The 18,098-nt window shown below is 53.1% G+C and overlaps 2 protein-coding genes across 6 annotated transcripts in view; one reads left to right on the top strand and one right to left on the bottom strand.

The window, feature by feature from the left end:
* The window catches only part of LOC111549122 (serine hydrolase-like protein), a 6,272-nt gene extending 803 nt beyond the window's left edge, over nt 1-5,469 (bottom strand). Inside the window, exons 1-7 of one of the 3 annotated variants that reach the window (XM_026449457.1) lie at nt 5,317-5,469; nt 4,248-4,397; nt 3,990-4,103; nt 3,637-3,678; nt 3,257-3,276; nt 2,752-2,826; nt 903-1,012 (exon numbers count right to left, since the gene is read on the bottom strand). In XM_026449457.1, coding sequence (XP_026305242.1) covers nt 903-1,012; nt 2,752-2,826; nt 3,257-3,276; nt 3,637-3,678; nt 3,990-4,103; nt 4,248-4,397; nt 5,317-5,338 — 533 coding nt within the window. In that variant the 5' untranslated portion in view covers nt 5,339-5,469. Of the gene's footprint in view, nt 1-902; nt 1,200-2,751; nt 2,827-3,256; nt 3,277-3,636; nt 3,679-3,989; nt 4,104-4,247; nt 4,398-5,316 lie in introns of those variants that run through there. The other 2 variants (XM_026449458.1, XM_026449459.1) reach the window with 2 other exon arrangements.
* RRP7A (ribosomal RNA processing 7 homolog A) overlaps nt 1-18,098 on the top strand; it is a 70,035-nt gene that overhangs the window by 27,589 nt on the left and 24,348 nt on the right. The window lies entirely within an intron of this gene.

The raw sequence follows: 18,098 nt of genomic DNA, 5'->3' as shown, positions 1-18,098 counted from the left end.
GCTGGAGTGCAGTGGCATGATCATGGGTCTCCACAGCCTCGACCTCCTGGGGCTGCACAATCCTCCCAACTAAGGGTGCCGAGTAGCTGGGACCACAGGCGTGTGCCACCGTGACCAGCTAATTTTTTTTTTTTTTTTTTGATACAGGGTCTCACTATGTTGCTAACGCTGGTCTCTACTCCTGGACTCAAGCTGTCTTCCACCTCAGCTTCCCAGTGTGCGGGGATTACAGGTGTGAGCCACTGCGCCTGGACTGTGTCCCGTGTTTCCATGGCATGTTTACAGCGGCAGGGTGTGTGTGTGCGCGTGCGTGTGGTGGCGAAGTGGGGGGCTTCTCCTCCTTCAGACAACAAATATGTGTGGAGCTCCGACCCACCAGGCCCACCACCAGATGCGGGAGGCACAAACATGACCACGTCAGCCATAATGGGGGCTGTGGGGATCACAGGCCTCGGGAAACAGGGGAGTCAGTAGGCTCTTACTGGACAGTGTGGTTACCTGCAGAGCAGGGAGGGACAGCTCGCCTGGGGGTGTCAGGGCAGAGTTCCCAGCTGAGGCCCCCAGGAGTGGGGAAGCCAGTGAGCAAGCACAGGGGAGAATTCCAGCTAAGGGAGTCCAGGCTGGAGTCCCAGAGGGGAGAGAAGGTGTGGAAGCAGCGTGTGCTCGGGGAGAGGTGGGAGCTGAGAGGTGTGGGGAGGGTATTGGAGTAAGGAAGGGGCATGGCTGGAGCAGGGGCGGAGGGAAAGGAGATAATGTCCCTGAAGACCCTGGGAAGCCTGGTGCTCAGCCTGACCCTAGAGAGAGACAGGCTTGTTGGGTGAGAGGGAGAGAGAAGCTTCCCCACGTCTCACAGGGTGTCCTCCCATGGACCCCACAGCTCCCCATCCACACCAGGAACTCACCTCTGCAGCAGCTGCTTCAGGCTTAACACGCTCGAGGGCTCCTGGGAGGCCTCTACCTGCAGCATGTGCTCTATGGCTCTCCGCTTGTAGGTCAGCAAGTTCTCCACTTCCTAAGGAGGCACAGCTGGCTGGGTGGGCAGGGATCCAGGCTGCAGACCAGGCCTCCGCCCCTCCCAGCCCTGCCCTCTGCTCTCGCTGAGCCCCTCTCGGCAAAGGGCACAGACCCAGCCCTGGCTAGTCAGCCCCGCGATTCTGAACGAGTCTGCTTCGTCTCAGTCACAGCCAGCCTGGTCTTGCCTGCAGCCAGGGACAGTTGAAGAGATCAGGTGGAATGATGGGAGGAAGGGGAATCTGTGTCAACTGCTGAGTGCTTTGCAAAGGCATGAAATTAGGGTCCAGAGGCCATGAACCATCGGGGTTGGCGATTTCTTCTGGTTCAACAAATGCCATCATTCTCAGTGGCAGAAAGGGAGTGGCGGAAAGGGCACCGTTCTGGCATTTCCAAGCTCCCCCAGGATGCGTGGCTCACTCTGTGAGGACAGCCTCGGGCCCACTGCCTGGGGCTGCAGAGGGGGCAACTCCCATCCACCCACCCTGAGAATGGAGGACAAGAGGAACAAATGCCCCTCTTGACTCACCCCGGAGGAAGCCCCCGGGGGCACTGCGCTTGTCAATTCAGTGGGTGAAATGCAGAAAGAAGGGAGTGTGTGCTGCCTGCCATCTGTGAACTGGATCCTCACAACAGTCCCTGTGCTAGCTGAGCTCATGCAAGGAACATTTACTGAGCCCTTCCTAGGTGCCAGGATTCGGGGAGTGGTGACAGAGAGATGGGCATGATTCTTGCCCTGATGGCATCTGTGGTCGTTGTTTTTTTTTTTTGGAGATGGAGTTTCACTTTTGTTGCCCAGGCTGGAGTGCAATGGCGCGATCTCAATTCACCACAACCTCCTCCTCCTCAGTTCAAGTGATTCTCCTGCCTTAGCCTCCCGAGTAGCTGGGATTACAGGCATGCGCCACCACGCCCAGCTAATCTTGTATTTTCAGTAGAGACAGGGTTTCTCCATGTTGATCAGGCTGGTCTCGAACTCCTGACCTCAGATGACCCGCCCGCCTTGGCCTCCCAAACTGCTGGGATTACAGGCGTGAGCCACCGCATCTGGCCGATCTGTGGTCCTTCTATGGACAAAAAAACTGAAACTGACGGGAGTTGTGTCCCAACTGAGAGGCTGAGACCTTGGCAAGAAAATGACAGGATGTCAGGGCTGGCCAGGTCATGGAGCCCAACCTCATTTTACAGGTGTGGGAACTAAGGCCCGGAGAGGCAAAGTAACTTGCCAAGGGTCACCCAGCAGGTAACAACCAGGCCAGGACTCAGATGCAGGGACAGTACTGGTTATGGGTAGTGGTGGCCAGAGGGGTCAGTACTTGTTCCATCAGTTCACTTTTAGGGCTGTCATGTGTGGTGGTGCAATGTGTACACAGTGCAAAGGCATTCGACTGGGTGTGAGTGCAGTGCGCCTGCCCAGCTGTGTGCCCTACATCCTCCACCCATGGCTCCTGCCTTCTTCCACCGCCTGCCACTGCATCATCAGCCTGGCATTCTGCAGATCCCAAGCCACACATCCAGTTTCCAAGGGGTCCCCCACACCCCTTCTCCTGACCACCCCTAGGGGTATAAGCAGCAGAAAGCTGTCCTCTGGTGGAGAGCGGGTCCCTGACTCCCCTCCTTTCCCACCCTCTGCCGCCTCCTCCTGCTTCCCTAGTGTCCACCGAAGGAGACAGGGCTGAGAGCACTGCCCGGGGTCCAGGTCTCCCTAATGACAGCATGCATGAAAGCCCCGCTTCTCACATTCGATTCCAGGAGAAGTAGTGGCGAGTCCAACAAGATAAGTTTATTCACCATCTCGGGGAACATACAGGAAAACTGTGAGGACAGCAGAAGGGGAGAATGAATAGGGGGAAGGAGGAAAGGACACGCCCACCTTTCCCAGGGGACCCTGGAGCTCCCGGAAACATCTTTTAGGCTAGGGGGTGGGTGCTGACCAAGGGGCCAGAAGGAGAATATTCTGTCCTATGGTGTGCCTTCCCCCACCACCCCCAAGTCTGCACCTAGCACTGAACTCCAGACCCTGGTGATGGCTGGACTCCAGGGTGCTCTGGGACAGGGTATGGGGGCGTGAAAACATTAACTCTACCAGTTTCCACCGTTTACACCAACTTCCTGGCATAATGACTATTACTGTGACAGGAGGAGGCACTTCCTTGTCCCAGGTGCCTTCTCCTTCCTCCTCTGTGCTCCCCTCCCTACTCCACCCAAGGGACCCCCAGTTGGCCACACAAAGCCATCTACTCACCATTCCGCCCACAATGCCACCTGGGGGACCAAAGAGCCGTTGAGTGACATTCCCTCACTCCCTCCCCAGCTGCAAACCCTAAAGCTTCTTCCCACCAGTGGCGGAGGGAGAGGGGGGCTCCATATGGGTGGCTGGGGGCTCAGTATCTGGGCCGCAATGGCCCCTTCATCAGACCCGACCACTCAAAAGACCACATTTCCCTCATCTCTGTGTCCCTTGCAGCAGTTGCCTGAGTTTAGAGGGTACAGTGGTCAATCTCTGATGCTCTCATCTCTCTTTGCAGATCTCATAAGCGCAGGGGAAAGCGGTGGGGCGGCAGCTCCTATCCTTCCCTCCCAGCCCTACTCCAGGCCCACTTGGCTGCTGGTCAGTGTACTCACCGAAGCTGTGGCCCAGAATGGAGAATCGATTCCATTTCAAGTCTGGAAACATAAGGAGCCAGAACGTCCGGCTGTGCACAGGCTCAGCCCGCCCTTTCACTTCTACTTCCCGGGCTCAGGAAATCCCTTCCCAGCATCTGGAGTGTCCACCCAGGAGACCAGCTTGGGGGAACCACAGGAGGAAGCAAACTCTTCAACTTTCCTAAGATCTCCCGTGAATTGCTGGCAGACCTGGGGCCAGAGCCCAGGCCCCACTCCCAGGCCAGTGCAGCCTCCTGGATCCTACCTCCACTCCAGTGATAACAGGGGGTGTCCCAGAGCAACCCCATGCCGAAAAATACACTGCTTCTTACCTGCCACAACTCTTCGGATCTCACTCACAAAAGTCTGTTGGTAATATGGGACACCTGGGCTGTAATGGGACGAGAGCCCATGACCTCCGAAATCCATGGCAACGTAATAAAAGTCTGAAACGGAGAGAAGCAGGTTGGAGGGTAGGAAGAGGTGTCTATGCCAGTTGTCTCCCCGCCCTCCTCACTCCCCTGCAGACCTCCCCCCTCATCTTCTTGCCCACTTTCCCCCTGGACTTCCCTTCAGCCCCAGCCTCACACCTTGCGGGAGAAGAGGGATGAGTCTGTCGAAGGAGTTGGCATTGTCCAGCCAGCCGTGCAGGCAGAGAACTGGAGGGCCCTGCAGAGAGCCCCAGGCTTTGGCTGCGATGTGGCCCCAGGGCACAGCCAGCTTCAGCTCAGAGATCAGACCTGAAAGACAGAGCTGGGTCTTTCATTCCTTGTCATTCATCCATGAGGCTGGTGCTCCCGGAGCCCCTTATCTCTGCCTGCTGTGCTTGCAGGGGTCATGTCCAGAGAGACTCAGACCTTCAGTTGCCCCCAGAAGGTTATGGGGAGATAGAGCCAGACATGGGTGTGGAGACTCCCAGAGGAGGGAAAGATAAGCTAAGTCAGAAAAACCTGAGACAGGCCTCACAGCATGCACCCACTTAAACTGGGGCAGAACCTTCTAGAATGTGCTGGGGCAGGTGCGCTGGTCATGCCCGGACCCTACCACTTGCAGGCTGGGTGACCTTGGATAAAGTACTAAACTGTCTTGAGACTCAGTTTCCTTTCCTGTAAAACCGGAGTAAACAGAGTAAACAGCCAGTTTCCTTAGCCTTTCCCTAGGGCCAGAGGGGTGCCAAACCCTCACACATGCAGCAGGTGGGACCACTGTCACTCTCACTCCACAGAGCGGGAAACTGAGGCACCGGGAGCTGCAGTACATGCCCAAGATCACACTGGGCGACAGTGAAGGAGTGGAAATTTAAGGCAGGCGGTGGGACTCCAGGACCCACCGCCGCCCCCAGAGCTGGCAGCCTCCGCCATCCCTGCCGGGCTGGAGACCTGCGCGCCCCCGACACCCACGCGCATGTTCGGCTAACTCAGGGGCTCCTGGAACCCTGTGAGGCCACGTGCGGCCGCGTCCCGGGGCCCCTACCTCCCGGCCGGTCTCGCTCTCACGCCCCGGGACTGCCGAGGAAGGAGCTGCGACACCCAGGAGGGCGACGCAGTGCAGTCGGCGAACCCTCCACTCCATCCCGCCCTCCTCCACAGTCCCAATCAGGTGGGTGGGCAGCGGGGCGCTCGCTCGAGGCCTCCTAGTCCCACTGGAGTCTAAGGATACCTGGTGCGGCGTTCTCACCCATCGCTCTTTTCCCGCGAATGCGCGGCCGTTACTCCCTCACACCTGGCTCAGTCGCCGGAGGGGAGAGACGCCCGCACTTCCAGGCCCTGCCTCTAGTCTCTCCCGCCCCGCCCCGCCCCATGCAGGCCACGCCTCCACCCCTCACGCCCCGCCTTCACCCCGCCCTCTCTGCGCCCTGGCCGGCCCCGCTCCGGTGGCCGCCGGCCCCGCCCCTAGGCCGCCCCGCCCCACCCCACGCAGGCCCTGCAACTCCAACAGTCCCCGTCCGCGTTCAGAAGACCCCGCCTTCTCACCACCCTGCCGGCGCGCCCTGGCGGGCCCTGCTTCCACTCCGCCGGCTCCACCCCAGGAAGGCCCCCGCCACACCCGCCAGGCCCCGCGTTTGCACCACCTTGTCCGCGCCCACCGGCTGGAAGCCAGCAGGGTCCCAATCCCTGGGTAGTCCTGACGGCCGCCCCCACGTCCTCGCGGGACCAGGCCTGGGGAGCAGCCACAGCCGTTTTAAAGGTCCTGGGGTGACAGAGGCATTGAGACATGAACCCCTGTGAGGTGGGTTGGTCTCTTTCCTCTTCTGCCTTGAGGACCCATCGGCACCCCCTCTTCACTGATTACACCAAATTTATGCCTGGGCACCAGGCTCCAGCCTGACCCCGGGATGGGGACCTGAGTTCCGGCATCTTCACCTCAATCTGTTGTGGCTCCACCAGCCCCTTCAACACAGACACATCCAGCCCTGTCTCTGTCCAGACTATTCGTGGCCTCAGTCCCTCCACTTCCATCCCCCCATCTTCATCTTCACACTCACATCCTGTTATCACACCTGGGCCTTTCCCCACCTGCCTCTCCTCACTTCCATTCCTGTGACCCTCCCCTCCTCCCACCCCGTGGGCTGGCTTGTCGTCACCCCAAGAAGACAAGAGAAATCACTTCGCGCCATGCCACCAGCTCCCCCCGAAGCTCAGCCGTAGCTCCGATCTTCCTTCCCTGTGTGGGAGTCTCCGGTGCTTCTCACCGCCTGCTGGAGGGAGGTGGATTCCTGCGCCGGCATGGAAAGGCTTCTCTGGGGCCCTCTCTCCTTTATACCACATTCAGCTCCAGGAATGTTGGGATACCTATTCTATGCACCTGCTCCCAATTTTCACACTCCTGTATCCTTGCTTACGCAGTTCCTTCAGCCCAGACCACGGTTCCCCTTTGCCTTTACCATTGAAATCATACCCTTCTTGTAAGGCATGGTTCAGAATCACCTGCTCCAGGAGGCGCTCTACGATCCTCCCAGGTGAAACGCATCTCCCCATCTCCATTACTGCTGCTGCCACCTGCCTCTCACCGCTACCTGGTGTGGCAGTCCATTGGGTCTGGCTGCCTCTCTGGCTGAATGTCTGCCCTAAAAAGCAGAAAAAGGTTTCACTCGACTTTGTTTTTTCCAATAGCGTCTACTAGAGGACCTTGCACACAGTAGGGCCTCAATCAATGTCTGCAGGTTGAATTGGCTGAGAACTGCTAAGAACTTCCTCTCCCAGCCTCCCTAAAAGGGCTCACAAAAGCAGCAGCAAGCAGGGGTGGGGGAGGGTGTGGATTCTGGCGGGAATTCTTAAGATCTTATCTTCTCACCCCTTATTTATGGTAACATAGTAGCCGCATCCAGAGAGATAGGAGTGTATGAAGTGTTCACATAACCACTTGTGAGACAGAAATGTTTCCCAGGAGTTCCTCCTTCATCAGCAAGACAAGGCCCCCAAGCTAAGTCAGTGAAATAAAAACAATCACTGACACTAAATGCAGTGTGGTATCCTGGACTGGATCCTGGAATAGACATGGCCAAGAACATTAGATTTATTTATTTTTTTATTTTTATTTTTTTTGGTGAGACAGACATTTACTCTTGTTGCCCAGGCTTGAGTGCAGTGGCACGATCTCGGCTCACCGCATCCTCCGCCTCCCAGGTTCAAGCGATTCTCCTGCCTCTTCCTCTCGAGTAGCTGGGATTACAGATATGTGACACCACGCCCAGCTGATTTTTATATTTAGTAGAGACAGGGTTTCACCGTGAAGAACATTAGATTTAAAGACAAACAAACATGGGGGGCTAGCAAATATGTGTACACTGAAATGTACGGTCATTTATTTATTTTTTTGAGGCGTAGTCTCGCTCTGTCGCCCACGTTGGAGTGCAGTGGCGAGATCTCGGCTCACTGCAGCCTCCGCCTCCCGGGTTCCAGAGATTTTCCTGCCGCAGCCTCCGGAGTAGCTGGGATTACAGGCGCCCTCCACCACGCCCGGCTAATGTTTGTATTTTTAGTGGAGATGGGGTTTCGCCATAGGCCAGGCTGGTCTCAAACTCCTGACCTCAGGTGATCCCCCTGCCTCAGTCTCCCAAATTGCTGGGATTACAGACGTGAGCCACCTCCCCGGCCAAAATGTACAGTCATTAATGAGAGTGTTAACGAGCGTGTTTTGCTTTGCTTTACTTTTTTTTTTTTTTGGTACAGGGTCTTGCTCTGTCACCCAGGCTGAAGAGCAGTGGTGCAATCATTACTCACTGTAGCCTTGAACACCTGGGTTCAAGGGATCCTCACTTCAATCTCCCAAGTAGCTAGGGCTACAGGAACGGACCACGATGCCCAGCTAATCTTTAAACAATTTTTTTTTTTTGGGAGAGATAGAGGTCTTTCTCTCTCTCTTTCTTTCTTTCTCTCTTTCTTTTCTTTCTTTCCTCTCTCTCTCTCTTTCTTTTCTTTCTTTCCTCTCTCTCTCTTTCTTTTCTTTTTTGAGACAGAGTCTCGCTCTGTCACCCAGGCTGGAGTGCAGTGGTGCAATCTCAGCTGACTGCAACCTCTGCCTCCTAGGCTCAAGCAATTCTTCCGCCTCAGCCTCCCAAGTAGCTGGGATTACAGGCATGTGCCACTGTGCCCGGCTAATTTTTGTATTTTTAGTAGAGATGGGGCTTCATCATGTTGGTCAGGCTGGTCTCGAACTCCTGACCTCAAGTGATTCACCTGCTTCGGCCTCCCATAGTACTGGGATTACAGGTGTGAGCCACTGGGCCTGGCCAGTTATTTTTCTTTTTAGAGAAAAGGTCTTGCTCTGTCACCCAGCCTGAAGTGCCGTGGCACAGTCACAGTTCACTGCAGCCTCAAACTCCCAGGCTCAAGTAATCCTTCCACCTCGGTCTCCAGAGTAGTTGGAACTACAGGCATGGGCCACTATACCCAGCTTCAATACGTGCATTTAATGCTCTAATTTTCTTTTCTTTTTCTTTTGAGACAGGGTCTCATTCTGTTGCCCAGGCTGACTGCAGTGGCGCAGTAACGGCTCACTGGAGCCTTGATCTCCTGGGCTCCAATGATCCTCCTACCTCAGCCTTCCAAGTAGCTGAGACTATAGGCATGCACCACCATGCCTGGCTAATTTTTGATTTTTTTTGTAGAGATTGAGTCTTGAACTCCTTGGCTTAAGCAATCCTCCCACCTTAGCCTCTCAGAGTGCTGGGATTACAGGAATGAGCCACCACACGGGCCTGACGCTCTAACTTTCTAAAAAAATTTTTAGCTGTGTTCCATATAATTTGACATGCTGTATTTTCATTTTCATTGAGTTATTTTATTTTATTTTATTATTTTTGAGACAGAGTTGGCTCTGTTGCCCAGGCTGGAGTGCAGTGGTGTGACTGTGCCTCACTGCATTCTCCACCTCTCAGGTTCAAGCAATTCTCCTGCCTCAGCCTCCTAAGTAGCTGGGATTACAGGTGTGCGCCACCAGGCCTGGCTACTTTTTGTATTTTTAGTAGAGACGAGGTTTCACCCCATTGGCCAGGCTTGTCTCAAACTCCTGACCTCAAGTGATCCGCCTGCCTCCACCTCCCCAAGTGTTGGGAATACAGGCGTGAGCCACTGTGTCTGGCCTAATTTTTGTATTTTTGGTAGAGACAGGGTTTCACCATGTTGCCCAGGCTGGACTCAAACTCCTGAGCTCAAGTGATCTGCCCACTTCAGCCTCCCAAAGTGCTGGGATTACGGGCATGAGCTACGGTGCCCAATAAAGCTAGTTTGTTTTTACCCTGTCCCTGTCCACCCTATTTTCACCACCGGCTTTAAGAAACTTCCTCTTTGGCTGGATGTGGTGGTTCACACCTGTAATTCACCACTTTGGGAGGCCAAGGCGGGCGGATCACCTGAGGTCAGGGGTTCAAGACCAGCCTGGTCAACATGGCAAAACCCTGTCTCTACTAAAAAATACAAAAATTAGCCAGGCGTGGTGGCGCATGCCTGTAATCCCAGCTACTCTGGAGGCTGAGGCAGGAGAGTCGCTGGAACCCGGGAGGCAGAGGTTGCGTGAGCTGAGATTGCGCCACTGCACTCCAGCCTGGGTGATAGAGTGATACCCCATCTCAAAGAATAAAAAGGAGGTTGGCTATATACACTGTTCTGCACCTTAGCAATATATTCCTGAGCTTCTCCTGTATTTGTAAAAAAAAAAAAAAAGAAAAGAAAAGAAATCACAAAGCTGCCTCATTCTTTTTTATACTTGTGAAGTCTTCTGCTGGGTGACTACTCCACGGTTGTATTTGTCTACCTTCTACAGAGAGAATATTGGAAACTTTCCCATGTTTTGCTTTACAGACGATGCTCCAATGACTAGCAGAGATAACCGTGAGATAACTTCCCAGCGGTGGGAGAGTCAGGGCAAAAGCTAAACACATTTGTCATTTTCTAGATGTTTCTGCATCACCAGACTGTCTTATTCTGCTTTCCTCCTGCACTAGACAAGCTTGCCTCCTTCCCTATGGCCTTGGCAGATGACAGTATCCAGTCTTTGAAATTGTGTCAATTTGATAGGTGAGAAATTGTATCTTACAGTGCTTAGAATTTTTTTTCTTTTTATAAATTGGCTTAATCACTTTTTACATATCTAAGGATCAGCTGTATTTTTAATGTCCTTTCTCTACTTTTTCTTCCCCCCCGGATTTCTTAGAACCTTTTGAGACAAGGTCTCGCTTTGTCGCCCAGGTTGGAGTGCAGTGACACCATCTCAGCTCACTGCAACCTCTGCCTCCCGGGTTCAAGCCATTCTCCTGCCTCAGCCTCCTGAGTAGCTGGGATTCCAGGCGCCCACCACCACACTCGGCTAATTTTTTGTATTTTTGGTAGAGATAAGGTTGCATCATGTTGGCCAGGGGCTGCTTTCAAACTCCTGACCTCAAGTCATCCACCCTCCTCAGCCCCTCAAAGTACCGGGATTACAAGGGAGAACCACAGCGCCAGGCCTAGAATCCATTTTGAAGTGGAGCCAACAGGATTTGCTGCTGGATGTTGTGAGAGTCTGAGGAGTCATGAATGACCCACGGATGTTGGCCCGAGCAGCTGGAGGAAGTGAGTTGCCATGAGCTATGGGCACAGCCAGAGCTGGCTTTGTTGACTGTTTTATCTAATGCTGACCAGCCACTGACTTACTCTTCCTACAGATACACTGACAGTGTCACACCGAGGGTCCATGGGCTTCGCTGGTCTGAGAGCAAGTGTCCTTTCTCTTGAAGTGTTTGCATAATGTCTGCTTCAATGCACTGTAGCTGGTGTTCACTGTAGAGTTTCACTCTCAGGAGGAATCTTACTCCACGACTGTAGCTGCGCATGTCTACCCAAAGATATTCACTCGCTGTGTTACCAACTCCTAGGATTCCTTACGATTGTATGGCTTTGAACTGCATCTGAGGCTTCTATACTCTGTAGCTTTGACTTGGCCCTGCTCTGCTACCTTTGGTGATTCTCAGGGGCTAGTACAATTCTTTTTTTTTCTTTTTTTTTTCTGGAGATGGAGTCTTGCTCTGTTGCCCAGGGTGGAGTGCAATGGCTGTGATCTTGGCTCACTGCAACCTCCGCCTCCTGGGTTCAAGCGATTCTCCTGCCTCAGCCTCCAGAGTAGCTGGGATGACAGGCATGCGCCACCACGTCCAGCTAATTTTGTATATTTAGTAGAGACTTCACCATGTTAGCCAGGCTAACATGTAGGGATTTCACCATGTTAGCCAGGCTGATCTCGAACTCCTGACCTTAGGTGATCCCCCTGCCTTGGTCTTCCAAAGTGCTGGGATTAGGAGCATGAGCCACTGTGCCTGGCCCTTTTTTTTTGAGACAGAGTTTCACTCTTGTCGCCCAGGCTGGAGTGAAGTGACGCAATCTCGGCCCACTGCAACCTCTGCCTTCCAGTTTTCACGCGATGCTCCTGCCTCAGCCTCCCAGGTAGCTGCGATTACAGGGGCCCACCCACCACACCTGGCTAATTTTTTGTATTTTTAGTAGAGACAGGGTTTCACTGTGTGAGCCAGGATGGTCTTGATCTCCTGACCTCGTGACCCACCCACCTCGGCCTCCCAAAGTGCTGGAATTACAAGCATGAGCGTTGGTGCCTGGCTGTTTTTTTTTGTTTTTGTTGGGGTCCGGGTTTTTTTTTTTTTTTTTTTTTGTGAGAGACAAGATCACCCAGACTAGGGTACTGTGGAGCAGTCATAGCTCACTGCAGCCTTGAACTCCTGGGCTCAAGCCATCCTCTTGCCTCAGCCTCCTGAGTGGCTGGGACTACAGGCACACACTATTACACCAAATTTAGTAGCTTAAAATAGCACCCATTGTTAGCTCACAATTGGATAGGACTGTAATGGATTGAATCGTGACTCATTCCCCCAACTAAATTCACATGTTGAAGTTCCAACTCCTACTACCTCAGAATGTCATCTTATTCGGGGGATAGTTTCTTCTCAGAGGTAAACAAGTTAAAATTAAGACATTAGGCTGGGTCCTATTCCAATATGATGAGTGTCCTTAGGAAAAAGGGAAATTTGCATGTACATATCCAGAGAGAACATCAAATAGAAATGATGTGGTTACTTATTCATTGAGTTGGAGTTTCGCTCTTGTTGCCCAGAGTGGAGTGCAATGGCATTATCTCGGCTCACTGAAACCTCCACCTCCCAGGTTCAAGCCATTCTCCTGCCTCAGCCTCCTGAGTAGCTGGGACTACAGGCACACACTATTACACCAAATTTAGTAGCTATAGCACCCATTGTTAGCTCACAATTGGGTAGGACTGTAATGGTTTGAGCTGTGACTTGTTCCCCCCACTAAATTCGCATGTTGAAGTTCCAACTCCTACTACCTTAGAATGTCATCTTATTTGGGGATAGGTTCTTCTCAGAGGTGAACAAGTTAAAATTAAGACATCAGGCTGGGCCATATTCCAATATGACGGGTGTCCTTAGGAAAAAGGGAAATTTGCATATACACATCCAGAGAGAACATCAAATAGAAATGACGTGGTTATTTATTTACTGAGTCAGAGTTTCGCTCTTGTTGCCCAGGGTGGAGTGCAATGGCATGATCTTGGCTCACTGCAACCTCCATCTCCCGGGTTCAAGCCATTCTCCTGGCCCAGCTTCCCGAGTAGCTGGGATTACAGCTGCCCACCACCACACCCAGCTAATTTTTTGTATTTTTAGTAGAGATGGGGTTTCATCATGTTGGCCAGGCTGGTTTCAAACTCGTGACCTCAAGGGATCCACCCTCCTCAGCCCCTGAAAGTACCGGGATTATAGGGGAGAACCACAGCGCCAGGCCCAGAATCCATTTTGAAGTGGAGCCAGCAGAATTTGCTGCTGGGTGTTGTGAGAGTGGGAGGAGTCAGGGATGACCCACGGATGTTGGCCCAAGCAGCTGGAGGAAGTGAGTTGCCATGAGCTATGGGCACAGCCGGAGCTGGCTTTGTTGACTGTTTTATCTAATGCTGACCAGCCACTGACCTACTCTTCCTACAGATACATTGAGACTATCACAGTGAGGCCCCACCGGCTTCACTGGTCTGAGAGCAAGTGTCCTTTCTCTTGAAGTGTTTGCATAATGTCTGCTTCAATGTACTGTAGCTGGTGTTCACTGTAGAGTTTCACTCTCAGGAGGAATCTTATTCCATGACTGTAGCTGCGCATGTCTTCCCAAAGATATTAACTTGCTGTGTTACCGACTCCTAGCATGCCTTATGACTGTATGGCTTTGAACTTCATCTGAGGCTTCTATACTCTGTGGCTTTGACGTGGCCCTGCTCTGCTACCTTTGGTGATTCTCAGGGGCTGGTACAATTCTTTTTTTTTTTTTTTTTTTTTTTTTTTGAGATGGAGTCTTGCTCTGTTGCCCAGGCTGGAGTGCAATGACTATGATCTTGGCTCACTGCAACCTCTGCCTTCCAGGTTCAAGTGAATCTCATGCCTCAGCCTCCTGAGTAGTTGAGATTACAGGCGCCTGGCACCTTGCCCAGCTAATTTTTTTTGTATATTAAACAGAGATGGGGTTTTACCATGATGGCCAGGCTGGTCTCTAACTCCTGATCTCAGGTGATCTGCCTGCCTCAGCCTCCCTAAGTGCTGTGATTCCAAGCGTGAGTCACCGCACCTGACCCCTCTCTGTGTTTTCACATCATCTTTCCTCTGTGTGTCTCTGTGTCCAAATTTCCCCTTTTTGTGAGGACACCAGTCATACTGGATTAAAGCCCACCCTAATAACTTCATTTTAACTTGATGACCTCTGTCAAACTTCCATTTCCAGGCTAGGCGTGGTGGCTCATGCCTGTAATCCCAGCAGGTCGGGAGATCCAGGCAGGCAGATCACCTGAAGTCAGGAGTTCAATACCAGCCTGGCCACCACGGCAAAACCCCGTCTCCACTAAAAATACAAAAATTAGCTGGGTGTGGTGGCTGGAACCTGTAATCCCAGATATTCGGGAGGCTGAGGCAGGACAATCACTTCAACCCGGGAGGTGGAGGTTGCAGTGAGCCGAGATCGCACCAGTGTACTCCAGCCTGGGTGACAAAAGTGAGGCCCCATTAAAAAAAAAAAAAAATCAGACTGTGCTGTCGTATTTATTCAGTAACTCATCAAAACATCTTCTAGGGGAATTACTACCACAGGAATTACTACTCTCCGTCTGGTGTTGCTCTCCATCTGATGTTGCTCTCCATTCGGCATTGCTACTTGTGTTCTTGGGAATGCCGCCAGACGGCTCTGTTAGTTTCCCAATTTGTGAAACGGACGTGAGGGCCCTCTGCTCGTGGAAGGTGCTGGTGTATTAACAGTCACCACCATCACTGGGACCCTGTTGAGCTCAGCCCGGCCTCCTTGATGCTTCATGCGCGTGGCACACCCTCACCGCCTTTTCCTTGTCTTCCCCGCCCTGCCCTCATGACTTCAAAGCGGTGGAAACCATGGTCTGACTCCCACACTGGGTTTGGACGGGCAAGGATTGCCACTGAGCGACCACGATCCTGAGAGGTGACAACGTGCTAGCAGCCCTCACTCGCTCTCCGCACCTCCTTGGCCTGGGTGTCCACTCTGGCTGCGCTTAAGGAGCCCTTCAGCCCACCACTGCACTGTGGGAGGCCCTCTCTGGGCTGGCTGAGTCCGGAGCCGGCTCTCTATGCTTGCAGGGAGGTGTGGAGGGAGAGGCACTGGCGGGAACTGGGGCTGCTGCGGGGCACTCACGTGCCAGCCTGAGTTCCAGGTGGGTGTGCACTCAGAGTGGCCCACCCGGAGCACCCGGCCCCGGACAGTGAGGGGCTGAGAACCCAGGCCAGCAGCTGCAGAGGGTGCGCCAGGTCCCCCAGCACTGCCGGCCCGCCTGTGCCACGCTGGAATTCTCATGGGAATTCGCTGCCTCCAGGAGGGGCAGGGCTCAGGACCTGCAACACACCATGCTGGAGCCTCCCCGACCGGCGCCGCCCCCTGCTCCGCGGCACCTGGTCCCATTGACAGCCTAAGGGCTGAGGCATGTGGGAGCACCCGGCAGGATTCACAGGCAGCTCCACCTGTAGCCCCACCAAGGCATCCACTAGGCGAAGCCAGCTGGGCTCCTGAGTAGGGTGGGGACTTGGAGAACTTTTATGTCTAACTGGAGGATTGTATATGCACCCATCAGCACTCTGTGTCTAGCTAGGGGTTTGTGGATGCACCAATCCACCCTCAGTATCTAACTAATCTGGTGAGGAGGTGGAGAACTTTTATGTCTCGCTGGAGGATTGTAAATACACCAATCAGCACTTTGTGTCTAGCTCAGGATTGTAAATGCACCAATCAGCAACCTGTGTCTAGCTCAGGGATTGTAAACGCACCAATCAGCATCCTGTCAAAAACGGACCAATCAGCTCTCTGTAAAACAGACCAATCAGTTCTCTGTAAAATGGACCAATTAGCTCCCTGTAGAATGGACCAATCAGCGGGATGTGAGTGAGGTCAGATAAGGAAATAAAAGCAGGCTGCCCTAGTCAGTGGCAGGAAATAAAAGCAGGCTGCCCTAGTCAGTGGCGGCAACCCACTCAGGTTTTCCTTCCATGCTGTGGGATTTTTGCTGTTTCTCTTTTCTCAAAAAATTTTGCTGTTCCTCAGTCTTTCAGTCTGTGCTGCCTTTATGAGCTGTAACACTCACCGCGAAGGTCTGCAGCTTCACTCCTGAGGCCAGCAATACCATGAACCCAACGGGAAGGAATGAACAACTCTGGACGCACTAGTGGTCTTTATGAGCTGTGACACTCACCGCAAAGGTTTACAAGTTCACTCCTGAAGCCAGCAAGATCACAAACCCACCAGAAAGAAGAAACTGCAAACACGTCTGAACGTCACAAGGAGCAAACTCCAGACACACCATCTGTAAGAACTGTAACACTCACCACAAGGTCTGCAGCTTCATTCTTGAAGTCAGGGAGACCAAGAACCCACCAATTCCAGACCCAATCTCTCCCTTCAGGGTGAGGGTCTCATTCCCCGGCTGGTGGGAAGGTCAGCAGCCATCAGGCCCTCTGAGAATGTCCCTTGGCTGGTGAGAGCTGTTCTTCCCAGGAGCTCACTATAACCCGTGTCCAGTCAACTCAAGGACATCCCTGCTTCGAGCCTTCCTGAGGGGGCATGGGGAGCCTGCATTGCCCTCTTGCTGTTGGCTGTCCCTTGCATCCTGCAGGCATGGCCCTGATAACACACTCTCAGAATGCACCCACCCTCCAGCCTGGGCAACAGAGAGAGACTGCATCTCAAAAACAAACAACACCCTCCAACAGAACCCGGCAGCAGTCACATTCATTCACCCAACACCTTTTTTTTTTTTTTTTTTTTTTTTTGAGATGGAGTCTCGCTCTGTCACCCAGGCTGGAGTGCAGTGGTGCGAGCTTGGCTCACTGAGAGCTCCTGCCTGGGTTCACGCCATTCTCCTATCTCAGCCTCCCAAGTAGCTGGGACTACAGGCACCCGCCACCACGCTCAGCTAATTTTTTGTACTTTGTAGTAGAGACGGGATTTCACTGTGTTAGCCAGGATGGTCTTGATCTCCTGACCTCATGATCTGCCTGACTGGACCTCCCAAAGTGCTGAGATTACAGGCATGAGCCACCGTGCCCAGCCTCATTCACCTAACACATCTTTTTTTTTTTTTTTTCACCTAACACATCTTAACAGGCTCCCAGTGAACAAAACAGACAAGCGTCTGCCATCACGGAGCCCACGTTGCAGTGATGGGACACAGACCACTAGAAGAGACAAGGGAACTCCTGAGTGTGTTACTTGGTGCTATTACGGAGAAAAATGGGAGACAAAGTGCTTAACAGTGTGTAGGGTGAGGAACTGTAGTTGTTAGATAGTGGGGGTCAGGGAAGATCTCACCGACTGGAAGACATTCATAGACAAGAGTGGCTGGGCATGCTGGGTCATGCCTATAATCTCAGCGCTTTGGGAGGCCTAAACAGGATGGTTGCTTGAGGCCAGGAGTTTGAGACCAGTCTAAGAAACAGAGTGAGACCACATCTCTACAAAAAATTTAAAAACGAGCCGGGCATGCTGATGTGTGCTTGTAGTCCTAGCATACTGTATTCAGGGGGCTGAGTCAGGAGGATTACATGTACCCAGGAATTTGAGACTGCAGTGAACTATGATCATACCACTGCACTCCAGCCTCTTTGACAGAGCAAGGTCCCATCCCCCTCCCAAAGCACCCCCCCAAAAAAAGGGCTGGGCGTGGTGGCTCACGCCTGTAATCCCAGCACTTTGGGAGGCCAAGGCGGGTGGATAATCTGAGGTCAGGCATTTGAGACCAGGCTGGACAACATAGTGAAACCCCTTCTTTACTAAAAATACAAAATTTAGCTGTGTGTGGTGGTGCGCACCTATAATCCCAGCTACTCAGGAGTCTGAGGCAGGAGAATCGCTTGAACCCAGGTGGCTGAGGTGACAGTGAGCCGAGATTGTACCACTGCACTCCAGCCTGGGTGAGAGAGCAAGTCTGTGTCTTAAAAAAAGAAAAAGAAAGAAAAGGCCGGGCGCGGTGGCTCATGCCTGTAATCCCAGCACTTTGGGAGGCCGAGGCGGGCGGAGCACGAGGTCAGGAGATTGTCACCATCCTGGCGAACACGGTGAAACCCCGTCTCTACTAAAAATACAAAAAAATTAGCCGGACGTGGTGGCGGGCGCCTGTAGTCCCAGCTTCTAGGGAGGCTGAGGCAGGAGAATGGCGTGAACCCGGGAGGTGGCGGAGCTTGCAGTGAGCCGAGATCGCACCACTGCACTCCAGCCCAGGCGACAGAGCGAGACAGAGCGAGACTCCGTCTCAAAAAAAAGAGAGAAAGAAAGAAAGAAATCTGCGGGCAGGACGTTCCAGAACAAGAGAGTAGCAAGTGCTAAAGCCCCAAGGGAAGGTGCCTGGTGCGCCCAAAACACACGTAGCCGCCAGGGTTCTGGTGCAGA

This window comes from Piliocolobus tephrosceles, chromosome 19, assembly GCF_002776525.5.
Source record: "Piliocolobus tephrosceles isolate RC106 chromosome 19, ASM277652v3, whole genome shotgun sequence".
NCBI lineage: Eukaryota > Metazoa > Chordata > Mammalia > Primates > Cercopithecidae > Piliocolobus > Piliocolobus tephrosceles.
This window is presented reverse-complemented; position numbering and strand designations above follow the sequence as displayed.